Here is a 19,163-nt window from a genome sequence, read left to right as displayed (position 1 = left end):
GCTTGTTAAGTAGACGGTTTCATAATCTTAAAGTTGGATAAGGAACTCTTATAACATGTAGTTGAAATGAAGGTTACAGTATAAAGGTGAAACTTGAAACTAAAACCCGTGGAGGGCTGCCATTGTGAGTATGTAAATGTAATGGCTCTTGCAGACCATGCTACCGTTACTGTTATTGTGCTCTTGTATAGGAAGCACGTTCACAATATCTCTGTGTTATTCTGCAGACCATAACTCACCATCTTCTTGTACTAACAGATAGGATTTACTAGTGCTAGATTATAATTAGTACAATGACAAATAGAATCACGAAGTACATGTGTACTGGATTGAAGGTCAAACGTATATAACCTACGCGAGCACTAAGTGTCCCATCCTGAGTAAAAAGTTTTGTTGCCCTTAAACTTTTAATGAGTTAAAATTACAATATATAGGGCCCATGCTTTTGGTCATTTATTAGAATTATCATACGGAACTGTCAAATCTTTTTAACGTTATCGAACCTTATGCGGTTAAGCCAAGCTGTCATTAAATTAACTTTAATAAGGTAACACATGTTTTTTAAATTTGCAATACCGTCCAACCTTTTTTCTATTGAGAAATCTTATATAAAATTTGACCAAAATCAAGTTTTAGTCTCCCTGGCCCTAATGTATAATTTTAAAAGAGCTTAATAGCTATCGGAAGAAATCCAGTGAATCTTAAACTACATCCGTCAAATGTTTCTTTGTTCAACAAAATCTTCACAGTAACTCCTCCACTACGCCAACACTTGCAATTGTGTACATCTGTCTTTTGATTTATTTTATTATTTTTCTTAAAATAACTACGTATATATGACGAATGTATATATTAGAGCCATTAGGAATTATTTTGGAAGTATTATTTGCTTTAGTGAAAGACGTTTACTGAAATTAAATCACACAACAAATCCACCAATCAGTTTATTTTCAAAGCCTTTTAAAAGTAAAATATACTCACCAATATAAGGTTTGGTCCCGGACATTGACGTTGCTAACTGGCCGTCTCTGAGAAACGTTGCGATGTTGAAATCTGTTATGTGCGCGTGCCCTTGAACATATACAACAAGCTGATTAGAAATCAGGTACGTTATTGTGCTATCTGTCAATGCATGGTGTAAATTATGTTCTGATACGCCTATTTAGTAGAAACACAAATGACATAAATAAAACATCTCTACGGCGTTCCTAGCAAAGGTTATGGGCAAATAACCCCTTAAATCTCAGGGTGTAAATTAAGGCCTGGTACGCCTGAATATATTCCAAACGGATTGAGATATAAATTAAAACATTCACCATACTTATTAAAATACTTTATGGATGTTTTGGAGGATAAAAATAATCCTCCCCCCCATTTTAAAGGAGGTAGAAGGGGAAACCTTAAATTTTCAAAATGCAACCCCTATCCTATGACATTTCATTTTAAAGGTTTATCAATAAAAACACAATGATATGAATAAAAAATCACTTCGACGTTCCTAGCATAACGTTATAGGATAATAGCTTTTGCTAGTCGCATAAACCTTTACATTTTAATGTCAATTATAAAAAGATACCTCTTACCTACACTATGCACAACAACAAAATTAAATACTACTTAAAGGGATATGCTAGGAACCTCAAATTCTTACTGATATATATTACGAATACATTGTGTTAATATTTGCAAGATATGACAACACAATTAAAATTGTTTGCTTTATATGCTCATAAATATTTCTAGTAACGTAGTAGATATTATTTTAGTTATTCATCACATAATGTTTCTGTTCAGTAGACCTTTAAAATGACATGCCACAAGATAGAGGTTGCAGTTTGAAAATTTAAAATTACCCCTTACTAACACCTTAAAAAGAGGGGGGGATTTGCTTATTCTCCAAAAAAGTCATTTTAATAACTGTGGTGAAAATGGTACATCGATATCTAATCCGTTTGGAAGATATTCAGACGTATCAGGACTTACTTTACACCCTGTATCATATTTTCACTAAAATATTATTGGTTTTATCTTATTTAGAAAACACCTCCTGTGGATTTAGCTATCCTATGATATGTAAATCCTTAACATATCTCTTTTGCATCCCTTCTTTTTCAGGCAAATATATATTGATACTTCCCTACGAAACACTGTATATGCATGTTTCATATTACAAGAGACCAAAGCAGCATCCACTTCTTATTCTATAGTGTCCTCAGGCGATTATTATGATTCAGCGTTAGGTTATGCACATAATGTAAGGTATTCTTTAACTTTACGAACAAACTTCCAATTCTAAAGGTACATACGGTGACATCAAATTATTTAGAATATAAAGGACAACTAGAACCGTAGTTAGAAAACTGAAGTTTTACGTTATAGAAAGATATGTAATGAGAATGTTAATTCCCTATCAAATAAAGCTTTATTTACTGAATGTACTGATAAAATAAATTTTTATTCTTTCATTAGCGAAATAGATTAATCAGCTTCAAACACTTTTACAGCAGTAATATATTAGCTCATTTTTTCTTATTTTTATTTATTAAATTGAACTAACTTAGCTGAAAAAATATATGATTGATAACAAACAAACTAACCAATGCGTACTAATTAATGCGTATACAACATTAATTCTATTTTTAATAAAACGTATTTTGGTAAAGTTTATTTATTTAGCAAAATAAACTTAGTATTAAAATGTTCATGTAAACATGACTTACACTTTACTATTCCTCTAAATATTGTATAAAATAAATCTCTCGTTTTTGTAGTTATTAAAGTTAGTCAATTTTAGGTAGTCACGATTTATAAACCGTAGGTAATATTGCTTTAACTTATTTTAAAGAATAGTTTATTAGACTGATGAGTTGCAAAGTTCGAGTTTTATGTCTTTATTCAGTTCAAAGGTATAACTTTGGTCTATAAAACACAAACTGACATATTGGCATAAATTAAGCTAGATGAGACTACAGTTTGTAAGAAGTTTGTTATAAATTATGATATGAAAATTATATAAGTGAAATATGATAGAGTAATTTATGGACGCCTGTGTATAATAGTAATCTTAAAAAAGGGAGGTGCTATAACTACTTTTCAAATGACTGTTTACAGCTGTTTATATGTGGCGTGTATTAATAAAAATATTTACCATGTGAAATTACCAACGCAGTGAATGTTGTTTAAGGGGCTGAAAGCAATAAACTTTAGAAGCAGATAAGCGTGGGTAAGCGAAGAGCTTTTGTAAACATGGATTTTATGTTGTTCCGAAAATAGCGAAAATCTTTGAGGCATGAGGTAAAAATTATCTTAGCTTTATGCTTCAATCTTTTATTGCTTTTGCTTCACAAATAATAACTTTGGTGAACTATAGCTTTATCGATAGTATGTCTTCTCAAGCAGAGATTGATTCAAATATGATTGGAAAATATTTATAACACCAGATCACAATAAGAGTATAATAAATTAGTTTCCAGTAAATTACCTTCTTCATCTAGTAGTATGTTGTCCGGTTTTATGTCTCTGAAATCATACAAGCAAATGAAAAACTTAATGAGTTTATGCTGTTTGCATGTACTCGTACAATCCTTGCATTAATCAGTGTTTCTACTATGAAATCCATTGTGTTATTAAAAATAAGGCACAAAATTATATTTTTGAACCTCCACTTATTCAAATAAGTAGTTTACCATATCTACCATTCGTTTTGCAGTAGAATAGATAGGATTATTCAAAATTTGGGTTTCATCAAATCACTGGATTTTTCATGACAATTTTATTGAACATATCAAATTTATACTCATATCGTTCCTTGGGCCTCTGAGCAAAATAACACACACCTCTCGAAAACACAATAGTTTAAAATCCAACATGCCCTGATGCACCATTATCTTCAGAAAATAGTTAAACATTATATGTTGAGCTCTAGTTCAAGTGAAACTTAAGTTTCAATGGAGGAATATTGCCATGTCGAGAGCTGATTAAACGGTTTATAGAGAAATGGATTTCAGTTACAGAATGGATCAATTAAAATTGAGTAATTTCTGCTGATTTCTTCAATTGATTGTTTTACGAGTATTAAATACATTAAAAAATAGTAGAAGAATAATTATGTGACGTACAAGTGTTTATGCAGGGCGATTCGTTACCACTTTCTAATGTAGGAAATGATTAATAACATCAGAATGTAAAAATATACAATTGGACAATGTCCACAACGTTTTGCTCTACTCTTAGCCACCATTTTCTGCAGTTACAAAGGAAGTCCTATATTAAAACAAATTCACAAACAATAACATTTTACATACTGCTTATATTATGAATTGTCACTTGCAAATCATTACTATTTTTCCAGTCGGCATTTTAAAAATTCGATCCGTTAATTTCTTCCAAATGGAATTCTAAATATCACCCCTCTGTATTAAAATTGCAAAATAATACATTTCATAAATATAAAGTTATTAAAATAAGTCGCGAAATTTTTGACCAAGGTTAAACACATTCTTGTAGTATACAGCAATCTCTTTTAAAGTACCATTTAAGAGTGTTAAAAATGTCAACATGATGTACAATCATCAGTTGGTTTTCACTTAAAATAAAAATCATCGCTTTATTGTTAAAACAGCATATTGTTGAAAATGAGTAACTGTCTGCAATCCGATAGTTGTAACTTGAACATCATCAATTGATTATTTTAAAGTTGGTGTAACGTAAAATATTATTGAGATACTTATTTTTTGCACGTTTTATGATATTATTATTATTAGCTTACCCTAAGGGTTTGCATATTTATTTTTATTAAGTTAAATATAAAAACGTAATATTTGTATAACTATAAAAAACTTTTTTTTTCATTTTCTGCTTTGTATTCTTGATAGAAGTGAGTAGGTTTCTATTAAAATATAAAAAAATGAGGCAATTGTGGGGTACATTTTAAGAACCAGACTGTGTTTTGTTTCCTAATACTTAATCAAACACACACACACACACACACACAATTCATTAAACGGTTGAAAACGTCCTACGATTGTTAGAGGACTATTACTATTTATACCACTAAATTACTAATTACTAACTATTACTAAATTATACCACTTAATAATTAACAATTTCATATGTAACTTCCGTTTTTTCTGTAATATCTCAAGAGAAATGTCACATCTTGTTGGAGAATTTTATCATTATGATATCGTTTGTTTGTTATAGATATGTATGTTAAATTAGATTCACACAGATTAGTTATGAGTTTTATACAGATTAAAGATTTTCATAAATTTTACATTAAGGTTCTTAACAGAATTCCATGTTTAAATTTTCCTTTAAAGAATTAATGATAATTTGAAAGAGCCAATTTTTATTTTTTTACACTGTCTTAACATTGTTTAAATTTTTATTATAGTTTACGAAACCGATCATAATATGAAATTTATTCCCCCAAAAATATGAAATAGCAACTAGGGATAAAAAAAGCATTTCAGAACAATTGCAATCATTCAAGTTCTGTTTTCATGAATCCTATCCTAGTGTATTGCAGTATTCACAAAACAACCTGTACTATTAATAAAATCTTTGTATTTGGGGTTTGTATTAGTAAAGCAATTATAAAATCTACAACACTCAATGTTTGAGCGAACAGTACCTGTGAACTATACTTTTACTTTGAAGGTAGTCGAGAGCTGAACCTAACTCACAGATGTAAAGCCTCACTCCATCCTCAGTAAAAGGCACCTCCTGAGCGATATGGTACCTCAAATCTCCTCCCAGAAGCAGATCTGACACCATGAAGAGATCTTCTTCATCTGGGGGAAAAAAACTAAACTTTGAGTATCTTTCATCCTTTCAAGAACAATATAAATTTCCAATCGATGAAATGAAATCTAACAAAAGCGTCTTTTTAAATTGTTTTTTTAGTCTTTTTATTGCCGGACGTGTAAAATTTCCCTACTTTGATGCTGTGAGAAAGGAATCTATTATTATTGACCTTGATAATAGATGAAATTCAAATGCTTTATGAACATGGTACACTATTGTAAATATTATAAGTAGAAGACATTTTTATCAAATTAAAAGTATCACGATTAAAGTGAATTCGAAATTTAACTCTTAGTGCTGCGTCTGGAATCTGACGATGTCACATACTTGACTACTGGAATCTGAAGTCATGATCCTCTGAAGTCTGTAACGAAGAGGCTCCAGAACTACGAAATTTAATATCTTTCTCTTATAAGTCTCTGTGGTCGAAACGATATAAAGAATTCTTAACCTTCCTCGTCACCAATTTTTAGCATCTCTTCAACTAGAACAATGCGCAACATTCCCGTTAAATAAACCCTTAACAACACAGCCACGTTATATGTACTTTGTTTTTTAAATTCAAATTTCTGGTAAACACAAAAGCCATCCAGTTTAGTTTAGAGTAATAGATTTCCTCACTATCCCATCTGGTGCATAATTGACGATGATAATTTTGCTGGATCTTTTCATGTGGATATGGACTCCCAATTCCAAGAGCTAAATTCAGTGGAAGGTTTCTGACACCCCACCCACTAAGATGAGGTGAGATAGAGCTAACAATTCGCATGGAATAAGACCCTCCCACCATAGCTGGGTTGTTATATAACTGTTACCTATTTCAAACATTTAAACATTATTTATTAGAACATAACAATTATGATACATTTATAAACGATATTATCTAAATCATGTCAGTATACATTTGTCACTAATGGATATTAATTTGTAAGTAAAAAAGGATAGGCGTTATTTCAGTTAACGTAAAATACGGTGCATTCAAATATGCTATATTAATGTCAAATGTAGCATTGTCGATTTCTTAGTATTATAATAATAACCATTACAGTTCTGTTGGAAACAAAGTAGATTTTTGACAACATAATATTAAAATGGCTTGTTTTTAAATACAAGTTTTATTCGACAATACTAAATTTATCCGAAAAAACTCTGGAGAATTATAAATACCAGATTCATTACTGAAACGAAATGGACTTCGAAGCTGGACAATGAACTTGGCCGACATATTTATGGTCACATTTTTTATTATTTATAATGCCAGTTTTTGGTGATTAATTTATTATCATAGTATTTATACAACATTTATATCTCAAAAGCATCAAAGAAAAAAAAAACTTACATTTAAGAAATGTTGTATACATTCCAAAATATTTTAACATTTTCACTAGATCCATACATAATGTTGTAACTATTTTAATATAATGGCCATCATATTCAAGCGAATAGCGTATCAAGCTGACCAACAAACTCAGCGGAGATAAAATTTTGTACCACGTATTAACTTGCCTTGAGGAGTTTCCACAAGCCGCGGTATGTAGAATGTACAATATAAACTTTGGAAGTTAGGGTGGTTTTGTGTTCTGATAGTCATGTTCGGTAAAGTTATATAGAGCATAAATGCTAATATGAAGCAGTTCTAATAACCCGATTTTCTATCCAAAATCTACCTATAAGTGTATCACTTTAACGTGGTTTTGACGTTTAGACATTGAAGATTATGGTTTACGCTGATTTACGCTGATGCTGCATCTTCTTAAAACTAAATTTTATTACACTAAAATAAATATATTTTTTCACCCAAACTACAGAACCAACTGTATTGAAACTACCTTGAGATTTTTTTTGAGTTTTATAAATAACAATGATAAACCGCATGCACTTTTATGCCCTTATTTTTATCGTACCTTTGTGTTAATAGTTTCTTATTAAAGATATAATTAATACGCATCCAAATGCCTTTTAATTTTTCCTGTAAAATGTATAATTTTGTAATTTAAAGAAACAAGATGATCGGGATGAAAAGATTTTGTGAATTCTTTACTTTAAAACTATTAAAAAAAAACTTTTTGATGTCTATTAAAAATATGTTTTAAATTAGACATCTTCCGTAATTATAGGAATAAAAATAAAGTCTTAAAAATGAAAGAGGTATAACATTTTTCTCATGGAGCTAATTTAAAACTTGATACATATAAATTACTTTGAGCTTTTATTGGACTTTTACTGTGTATATATAATTCCAATAAAAATTTAGTTATATTCATTGGAATATTAATATTTACGATTTGCTACATTAACGTCAAATCTAGCATTTCTTATTTCTTGATATTATTATAATAATCTTCTCAAATAAGTCGGAAGACAAAGTAGATTTTTGACAGTAGAATACTAAACTGGCTTATTTTATAAATGATAATTTGGATTTTTGAACAGGTATCAGGGATCATAATTAAAATCCTATCATTACATTGTGGTAGGATTTTAGTATTTTAGTAGTTTAAATTTAATAGTATTGATACATTTACATGTAGATATAATAATATATGTGTAATTTTTCATTTCATTATTTACAAATTATGTTGTATCAATATTCGATCCAATAATTTGTTATAAAATACTTTAATGGAGTGAATAAACGTTTATTTATTATTTATTTGCAATGAAGATGACCACTTTAAGAGCCAGTTTTAACACATGCCGGTATGTGAATGACCAAAACTATCTAAATAAAAAAAATTGACAATTCTAGGAGTGATAGTTGGGATTTATGTAGGATATTTTCAAGCCAAATATAGTTTCATTGATTATTGAAACAAACATAGCTATACTATGAATAACTGTACTACAAAATTTTAAATTTGTATTTAGACCAAAATTTTTATTTATTTTTTTAAATCCGTACATTTTTATCATTTTGTATTAAATATTGTTGCTGTTGACCCATAATATTTTTAGAAAACATTAACATAATGAATTTTAATGGACTTGAATAAATTCCTATACATCTATCAACACACCAATGTATCCTACATGAGACATTGATCTTAATTTGACAATTACAGTAAACAATATAGCTTAGAAAAGAGAAATACGATAATATAAATACTCTATTCCCCAATACGTTTGTTTGTGATATATCAACATCAATGCGATATATCGCCACTAGACAGGGAGATTTCTCCTGCTTGGTTAGTAAGCACAGTGCAGGGGCAATCTGTCGGTCTCACTGTCTGTGGTAACATTGTTTCCTGTTCCATGCTTACTTATTTTCAACCGAATTTACTTATATTTTCATGCTATCTGTGTCAATATAAAAAACATATGAATGTATCTCTTTTCTTTATACATTTCTTGAGATGTTCTTGATATGAATTTGAACCATTTTTTAATGGTTGTTATTTTTTTATACATTAAAAACTATATAGCTAAATTTCACAATGTTGTGTAAATAAATATAAGTTCCGTCTCGTAACATGTGTAGTATTAATTCAGTAGTAGTAGTTTATATTGCTTATAACTATTACAGTATTTGATAGTATAAAAAGTTACTTGAAAATTTTAAATCCTTGAGAAGAAACATTGTACTTCAACCAATCAGGTAGCATAATTTAACACCATGTACTTTATCTTTTGCATTTATAAGCATAGTTGAATGAAATATTTAGTAATTGGAATAGGTGATCTGAAAATAATCAATATAAAAAGTGCAAAAAAAAAGCATTAGAACCTGGCAGCAATAAAAGGAAATCGAGAAACTTAATTAAATTGCTCATCAATTATTAGCTTAAAAGTATCTGTCTCTTGCACTGAATCCCGTTCTATCTCTGAAGAATGGCCTTTTAAACAGTTAAATTTTTTATGATTATTCTTCTATAAAGTATTTATGGAAGAAGTTTATCTAAATTTCAATTGTAAACTATTTAATGAAACAGTCACACGTTTACAATTAAAATTAGCCAAGCTGTTGGATATCTAATTACGGAATAAAAACCCCGCCTCCTTACCTACGTTGTATAGAAGATAATATTGCCACTACAAAGAATCTGAGTAAATGACTGGTGAAAGAAAGGGTGGTTGTAACATTATTTCTATTTCAATGAATGGTTGAAGAATAGCAATAACTCTGATAGAATATTCATTCGTTCACTCATTCAATCTGTAAACCAGCTCTGTTTTTTATTAACCATTGAGGGGACCCGGACAGTAAAAATTTCGGTTAAAAATTACGTTTTCACTTTTTTAATGTATTTTTGTAGACTATTTTCTTGTGAACATTTGATATACAACACTTTATATTTTAAATTTTATTAGCACTCGTAAAAAAATTAAATATTCGAAAGTGTGTTTTACGTAAATATTGGCAAGGAAAAACAACACCTCATAGCTGAGCAACGCAACTTATTTGTTGTAGTACTCATTACTTTATCAGTTAAAAGAGATGATGCCTTATGGAGCAGATGTCCTAATAGACAAATTAGATTGTATTAGACACATACAAAAGCGGATGGGTTACTAGGGTACACAAAACTAAAGTCCTATAAAATAATTCCATAAAACTTGCTGATGGTAACCACTGGAATAGTAAAAAACCGCCTTTCATCAAAGTGCTATAGACCAGCTCCAGGCCTATTTATGGCCAAGCCATAAGAAGGAGCAATACAGTTGAAGAGATGAAGCAAGGAATATGGGCTTTATTTCATCACAAGTCATCCAGTGATGAAAATCCTCAACATGGTCTTTGCCCAAAAGGCGCTGAAAGTTGGTGCAAGTATCAACGACCTCTGGTAACTGCTGTGAGACATACAAATATAAAAAATAATATCCCCCTCAGTTATTATGGAGTTTATGAGGCCAGTGTTTAGGAGCCTGTTAGATCCTGATCTCTTGAAAAAGTGTTTACACAAATAGAACTAAAACCCTACGAAAGTGTAAATAGTGTGATATGGGCTCGCCTCACCAAAATAAACTGGATTTTGTGGGTATAAAGACCTTATATTTTGGAGTTTATGAAGCCGTTTCAACTTTTAATATCGGGACAGATTACTATATGTAACGGTCCTACAGAAATTTTGGGCATTTCAATTGGCAAAAACACTGTTTTACAATGAAATTACTAGACACCGAGAGGCTTCGAAATTCAATGCGCGCTTCTTCTGAATTATAGAAAAGGGCAAGGGCAGACCAAGAGGCAATCTAAAAAGGAAGCTGGGGAGGACAACGGAAGAAGACACAGACAATCCAAGTTATGGGGCTGGCCTGCTGTTTTAAACACAATTTGTAGGTAAAATCAGTTGTTTTACAACATTGAACATGGTACGCATTTACTTTAAATCGCGATTCCGAAAGTTGCATTTTTTTACATTGTGGAACACTTTTTTCAAGAATACATTTGAGATATCAGACTGAAATTTTTACACATCTTCTAGGCTATTATTTGAACACTTTAACACGATGATTTTTTGTTAATTAGAGGCACATTAGTTAATATTTTATAAAAATATTATTTGTGAAATTTTAAGTAAAAAATTAGCAGCATATAAAAAAAATTAAATTTTTAAAACAAATTGTTGTATTTTTTAAAATCCCTGTGTTTAAAGTGTACTAATAATGCCAAAGAATGTGTGGTAAAAATTTCATTTGGATATCTCTAATAGATTTTGAAGAAAGTGTTCCCACAAAATACACAATTTAACATTAGCGTAAAAGGACTGTCCGGGTCCCCTTAACCATTATTGATTATTATTGATTAACCCATCTCGGCGGGTTTCCATAGATTTTGTAAAACAGCACAAAAAACAACTGCACCAGTAAAGTGCTTCAAAACCACTGCTTTCAAATATTATTGAGTGGCTTTATATTTCAATAACTTCTGGTAGCTAATTAATGTGGTTGACACATAAACGTGTGCCATTAAATTAAGCCATGAAGTACAGTTTTCATGGTTCAATTATGTGCTGCGGTTCATCATATCACTTGACTCGTGAACTTAAACAGGTCTTACCTGTATCAACGGTATAGGGCATGAAGAATTCATTGCCTATTGTGAATTTATAGCAATTCACATCGTCTAGGAAATTCAGAGGGAACGGACACACACAACCTTCGTAAAAGTTTTTTTTATATTATATTTCCCCCCCCCCCCCCCCCTTTTTTTTTTTAAAATGAACATAATTCATATAATGATTCATTTCTCCTTTGAATTAAAAATGCCTCGTTAAGAAGTTACGAGATAGTTATTTAGAAAAAAAAATATCTAACTAAAATGCACACACACAAAAAAATAGTTAAGAAACTGAAAGAAGAGAAACATAATAACTAAACTATTTAGCTCAGTAGAAAATCTTAAAAAATATTTTTAAATAGTTTTAATAAGCATAGATGAATTTATAAATATAGATAAAACAATAAATAGCAGTATTAGGCCAATGTTTCTATCATATTCAAAGAAATATCCAGACTATATTATAAAGATCTTTAAAACTGATTGATTAGATATTTGCACTATTGCAACACTTATTTAAGGAATTCAAACTGCCAAGCTCAAGTAGCCAGATTCTTAAGTTTCTTGCAAACATTCACTAATTTCTGAATACTTTAAAATACTGGGACAATTTATTAAAGCATTTGGATCCAATATACTGAAATGAATTTCTGAAATTGATGTATTTGCCGTTCTTAATCTAAACATCTGTTGTCAAGAACTTATAACGTCATGAGGAACATTTATATTACAAAATTACTTATAAACTTACATTAGACCTTTGTTTATTAAAAGACAAACCTAGAAACTGGATAATGGAACCATATCCCTTATAAAACAATTCACAAACGGTTTCTTGTATCCTGATTTTATCTAAACGGACCTAACCTCAGTTTTTGTGAATTTGACGTTGATGTTTTATATCTCACGTTTTAATAATGAAATAAGCACGTCATAGGAAGATCAACTACGTTTCAACTGACTTAATACAACTACATTTTATGTGAACATGTCAAATAAATAATTTAACTTCGATAGAAATTTATTCACGAAAAAACATCTTCCGTCTATTATAGTGTGCACATAATGTATCTCACAGAGAAAGGGGCTGAAAGACACGGTGTTATTATGTACATTTGTTTATCATAATGGACATTTATAACAAATATATTTTCTTGCGTCGGAAATATATTTTAAGATTTGAAAATAATACACAATATTGAGTAGATTAATTGTTATAGCAATAATTTATATATTCTTTATTTAAGAGTAGAGACACAGAACATAATAGTCAAAACTTTGATCAAACTTTCATTTCTCTTTTGTTCCTAATAATGGCAGCAAATAAAGTTTGGTTTAAATGCCATTTATGGTAACAAGTGAACGTATTGCACTAAAAACAAACAAAGAAAAAAGTACAAACATTTACAACAATCTCACCCTGGAATGAAAACCACAGGTTCACTAGAAAAGGATGCTCCAGCTGAGTGAGGATGTCGACTTCCCTGAGGACATTTTTTAGTGCATCCCTCTCAAGGCATTGGTTCTTATGCATGTACTTCATTGCGTACATCTGCTTCGTGTCCTTCTTCTGAACTATGCAAACCTGAGAAAAATAGTGAAATCCGATGATAACATAGAATGAGATAAGTTATACTTCTGGTTATAGGATTGTATAGGATTAAAGGATGTAATTGAGTTTAACAGTTTGAGTAACTGCAATGTTTTTTAGAATAGTTACTTAAATACACATTTAAGTATTACCAAATTTGCACAAATATTGACTACTTCTTTGATTTACATACCTTGCCAAAACTGCCTTTGCCAATCGCCCGTAGGATTTGGAAGTGGTCAAAATTGACTGAAACAATGATTACACCATTGAAAAATTGAAAACTTAAATACGCAAAAAAGAAATATTGAAACATAAATTTACATTGCGTGTGACCTGCTAAAGCCAGGGTTTTAGTTCTAAATAACTCATTAGAAATTAAATAAATGAAAGTGTACTTATAGTTAACAGTACATGTGAATTACATTCTCAATAATTAAATGTAAATACGTTAACAATTAAATAAGAACATTTTACTCGTATTTTATATGGTTGATAAACCCAACTGTTTTATATTGGGCTAGAAAATTTTATTATATTTAAGATATAAAAATTCCATTGGTACTATGTTTTCGTAATTTCAAGTATCTTCAAATTTTAATCTGCTAAAACTGGCGGGGAAAGACTGTTACAATATTACCTCCGATCCATCACGAGGTTGGACAGTCTTGTTATACGAAATTGCTGTTCTGGTCTTCTATATTAATGGGATGGAGGAAACCCAACATTTGGTTTTCAATTTTATATAACTTATACAAATTATAAATTCACAAAGGTCATTTATAAATTGAGGCCCCATTCTTAGTAATGCTTACATTTTGCTATATAACGTTTACTACTTCTATAACGTTAAACCTATAAATTTATATTTCTAATTTGTTAATATTACAAATATTTTCACAACATCACAGTTGTGTAAAAGTAAAACCTTATTTTAAATATATTTATTGATTTTAAGGATATTAGTTTGTTGACACAAGCATATTATTTAAGGATATTAGTTTGTGACGATTTAAGTTCAACGAAAAGCTATATTTTAATAGTGGTTGTTTAATACATCAAAATAATCAAATAGAAAATTAAACCCATACTCTCGTTATAGCACGCGAGATAAACATACAGGTAAATGTATAACATAATGAGATTAAACATTATGAATGTTGAGTTTAGCTCCAGTTCACCTTCCCCTTAACGCAGTATCTGATGCTGTAATAAATCGAGCACCTGATGAGGTAATTAGATCACCAATTAATCTGGATTAACTATATTTTATGTTTTGTAATCTATGTTTTTCTGATGTGGAAACGATTTATATTCTTCTTTTTGTGCTTCTTCGTTGGCGACTATTTTCAATCTCTTTACACGAACATGGCTCAGATTCCAGGAGTCAAGTCTGTAACGGTATCAGATTGCAGACGATGCATTAAGGGTAAGGAGAACTGAAACTAAACTCAACACTCACATTAAATCAACCTTTCCCACCATGGCAATGTTGCGTGTAATCCAAATACTGTTTTCAGCTATAATAATCGGAACATGGACTTGTACATGAATATGTACATGAAAATTGATTTGTATATCCCTAATATAATTAGAAGATTCATTTTAACTATATATGGGTCTAATGTCAAAAACCCTCCTCAAATTGAATGTTTGCTCGACATTTTTTACGAAATTATTTAGTTGAATAATTTATTTTTTAATATATTTGTATTTTTGATTAACAACAGGGTTTAATCACTTTTAGCACGCTCGCAGTTTATTACAACTTTTGCATGAATAAAGTGAAATATCTTGCTGGATTTTTATTAAAACATCGCAACGCTCGAACTACAAAATGGGGTGTTTGAATAGTTTCCTGATTTTCGGAATATATAGTGTTTTGTTGTTTATTAGGATTTTTAATCTATTCTAATACCATAATCGAAGAAATTAAAAGTGTTTTTCGCGATATTTTAAGTTAGGTGGACATTAAATTAGTTAATATTGAGCGATCTTTCAGAGACTTGAATAGCCTTGGTACTATTCTGTGGGAAAACTAAAAATAAATAATAAGGACCACGTTAATTATTCTTATTTACTTACTTACTTACAACTTGAAAGTTAAACCAGCAGAATAACGAACTCGTAAACAGACTATGACATATTGTAACTGATAAGAGGCATATTTGACAAAAACAAAACTGTCCTTAAATACTAATAAGAATGTAAATTAGATTCATAGCTTGAACGAATTAGTGATTAGAAATTACAGAACGTAAGGGAAAATTTTATTTAGCATTACATAAATAGAATGTAAAAATTTAAAATTAAGTAAATTTGTATGCTTCAGAATGTGCTCTGTACTACGTAGTAGACTACATTTTTAGTAGGGATGAAAAGTTAGTTATCCGATAAAAAGGATTCTGGCTTTACACCAAAGCAAAGTATTTATGTAATGCAAATAGGTTCTTGTAGCATTATTTCGACGTTGGAGTATGTTAAGTACATTCCTTGAGTGATTTTAGACGAGCAGCGATCAATCTCTGACAGACATATTGCGCCACCAAACGTCACATCGCCGTCAAAACCTGAACTGTTCTCCTGAAATTACTTTCTGGTCTCCTCTCCTGTATATAATATCACAAACCAAGTTCAATAAATTCAGATCAATATGTTTGTTTTGTTTTTTTTTTACCCACTACTTTCCATCCTTTATGTTAGGGATGATAACATATTCCTCATAGCTTACAACAAATAATCTCGAATTAGATTTGTCATGGACTCGCTACTTCTTTGTTTCATAGTTTATCTGCAGAAATGTATTGCCTCCTATGTCTGTATTTTTGAGAAACGTTTTAAACATTTTTCCTACCACCATTTAACACTTTTTGCTATAGAAATAATCGTTAAGATTAACATATTGGCTAATATTGACTTTCAGATGATACACTAATAAAATACACTATTTAAATTAAACGATGTTTTAAACTCGACGTGACATGATATTGCAAAGCTCTATATCACACCAACCAACTTTAAATCCTGAATAATTCGTGTTATTTAATAGTTAAAGACAACAAAATTTATTTAACTACAGCCCATACAGACCGCTATTCTCAGGTTTAATTCATACCAATCTCTAACTGCCTCTCAGGAATATCAGTAAAATTAAAAGTTCTCTTTTACACTCCGCATACCGTAATAACTAATTCTGAAATTGGTCGAGTTATCCCTGGGTGATATTCTTTTAAGTAATAAAAGTGACCCGCATAAAACTAAACTTCGAAATCATTACTACACCCTATAATTGACTTTAATTCGTCAGTAAACATGTCATTGATCGTCTTACTTCTATTATGGAATATCACATCTGAGGTTTACAGTCAGAATTGTTGGTAATAAATAGCCTCATATTGAAAATTAGAATAATCTATTTATTTTAAGTAATATATACTTATTAACATTTGTATGTCCTTAATGGAAGTCAGTTTATACAAAATAACTTATTGTTATAGTCTGAGAAAGTAGTAACAAAACAATTGTTTCAAAATACTCTTGACCTTGACCGCAATGCCTGTTTTAAAGGGCTCTATTTTAAAACGTTTACTATCCCAAGCCACAATTACAATGGGACAAAAATTTTCATTACATTATATTGGTAAATATTCGTTTTAAACTCGAGATTATTGAGTTGTTTAACAGTAAGACAAGTCTCAGTTGTCTTTTATTGTCAACACCAGTTGGCTAGATCGCTCTCTCATACATGAAACCAATTATTTATTAGTTAATAATGTTATCTTGCTGTAAAGATTTGTCTGATTTATTTATAGCCACATACTATCAACTTAGGAACCCGAAATTGAATCCATTACATGCATGACCTTTCCATGAGTTAACACGTAACTAATTAATTCACCTAACAGTTAACTATTATCAATTAACTAATACATCGTACACATTTCACCGCTGTAAAATGAGGGCGCTATCTTGTAGGTTTAATATGTGGCATGTAGTAAATGTAACACGTAAAAGTGGAATTACCTTCTTCGTGATTCAACGTCTTGTCCAGGCGGGATTGATGAGTACCCATGGTTCCCGTCTACATCGCCATGCCTCCCTGGAATAATACAAATAATTAGCATAACAAGTATAAAATCTCTTTGCCATATACAAGAGTTCTAGCAAAGGTTCTAAAATTATACTAATAATTATACTATTTTCTTATAAATAATACAGTCAATTTCAAAATACAATATTTTTTTATAGTTGCTCAACCAAGTATAGTGACGTCAAGCAAATTGTATATACGTAAATCAGCCTAATGTAATAATAAATATTTTTAATAAATAAAAAAATTAATTATTATTACTATCAGCTGTCACAGAACCTACCTACTTATTCTAGTTGAGCTGGAAGAACTATTTGTAATCAATCTCATACAACAGTATGAATGTACGACAGGATGTACATACCTTCAGGTATCTATAATCGACTTCTTATTAAGCAGTAAACTGATTACATTTAACTTGGCTGAGTTGAATACAAAATGTTAGTGTTTGGGAGTCCTCATGACCAAATACTCTATATTTATGCAAACAATTTTTTATTGCATACACTATATTTGCTATTAGGTACTACAATAATACCTAATCAAATTTTAATATTAATTTTTGTAGTATTAGTCACTAATAAGTACGATTAGGTCAGTAATTCTATTGTATCTTGCTGAGAATGGCCCGGTTGATATCGACTATGATTAACAAATGGGAAATCAAATGCACTTGAAATCGATCCAACTCGTGAATAGAATTGAGCCATCCCGGTGTCGAGACTACACGCTGCTGCTCAGCCAATAATTGTCGAGTACGCAAAGTCACATTGAACGTCACGGGGCTGTAAATGACACGGTGGCAAAGGCTTTGTTCGGCACTGATAAAGGATTACATGCTCCCAATACGGATTGAAAACAGACAACGAAGTGAGTGTAACTGAACTCAGGCATCAGCGTTACTGAGCTGAATGCCTGTGCGCCCCGAAATTGTTCAAGTGTAGGAAAACCAACTGTTGAGGTTGAGTGTGCCTAAAAAATATAACATGAAGTAATATAGGCGCTTCACTGGACTCAATCTCGTCGCTTCAGAACGCAAAGCTTTAATAGATAAGATCTGAAGCTCAGCTGTTTACGAGATTCACAACTAGAGTTTTCTGAGAGCACGAATATTTACAAGGTGGAACAAGATAACCTCCAAATTTGCTCTACGGATTCAGCCACCGATTCAACTTGTATGTCGTGTTATAATTCTTTGTTCCGATTGTTTTGGTTAATATTCATTGAATATTTAATCTACAAACTGTTGTATATGACCTCAGTAGATGTCTTTCATTTTCAGAATAGGAGATTACCGGGTGTTTGATATTACAATAAAATGTGACTATGAGGTATGTTATATGTTACATAAGTGTCTGATTGCAAATTTTGTTAACTTTGTAATACTTCTTTTTCTTAGATTTTTAAATTATTTTGGAATTCATGAAACATCACAGAGGCTTTGTAACAACTATTATCTCCCTCTGACACAGGTACACCACTGGATAGCCTACATGAAATTTTATCATGATAAACGTTTTATACAGGAAATCTGATTTCAATCGTTGGAAAAGACGAAATCAATCCCTCTTCATACCATTTCTGGTAAAAATATTTCAACTCTCAGTGGAGTATAAGGGAATATATCTACATACTTCACCAGGTAATATAAGTAACATTCTTGCCAATATACA

General features: G+C 30.6%; 1 protein-coding gene across 1 annotated transcript in view; it reads right to left on the bottom strand.

The window, feature by feature from the left end:
- The window catches only part of LOC124359813 (serine/threonine-protein kinase 32B), a 169,176-nt gene that overhangs the window by 21,065 nt on the left and 128,948 nt on the right, over positions 1–19,163 (bottom strand). The window contains exons 2-7 of the mRNA XM_046812861.1: positions 17,424–17,499; positions 13,594–13,649; positions 13,229–13,394; positions 5,636–5,795; positions 3,482–3,519; positions 982–1,071 (exon numbers count right to left, since the gene is read on the bottom strand). Coding sequence (XP_046668817.1) covers positions 982–1,071; positions 3,482–3,519; positions 5,636–5,795; positions 13,229–13,394; positions 13,594–13,649; positions 17,424–17,472 — 559 coding nt within the window. The 5' untranslated portion in view covers positions 17,473–17,499. The remainder of the gene's footprint in view (positions 1–981; positions 1,072–3,481; positions 3,520–5,635; positions 5,796–13,228; positions 13,395–13,593; positions 13,650–17,423; positions 17,500–19,163) is intronic.

The sequence above is a fragment of the Homalodisca vitripennis genome, chromosome 4 (assembly GCF_021130785.1).
Source record: "Homalodisca vitripennis isolate AUS2020 chromosome 4, UT_GWSS_2.1, whole genome shotgun sequence".
Classification (NCBI taxonomy): domain Eukaryota; kingdom Metazoa; phylum Arthropoda; class Insecta; order Hemiptera; family Cicadellidae; genus Homalodisca; species Homalodisca vitripennis.
This window is presented reverse-complemented; position numbering and strand designations above follow the sequence as displayed.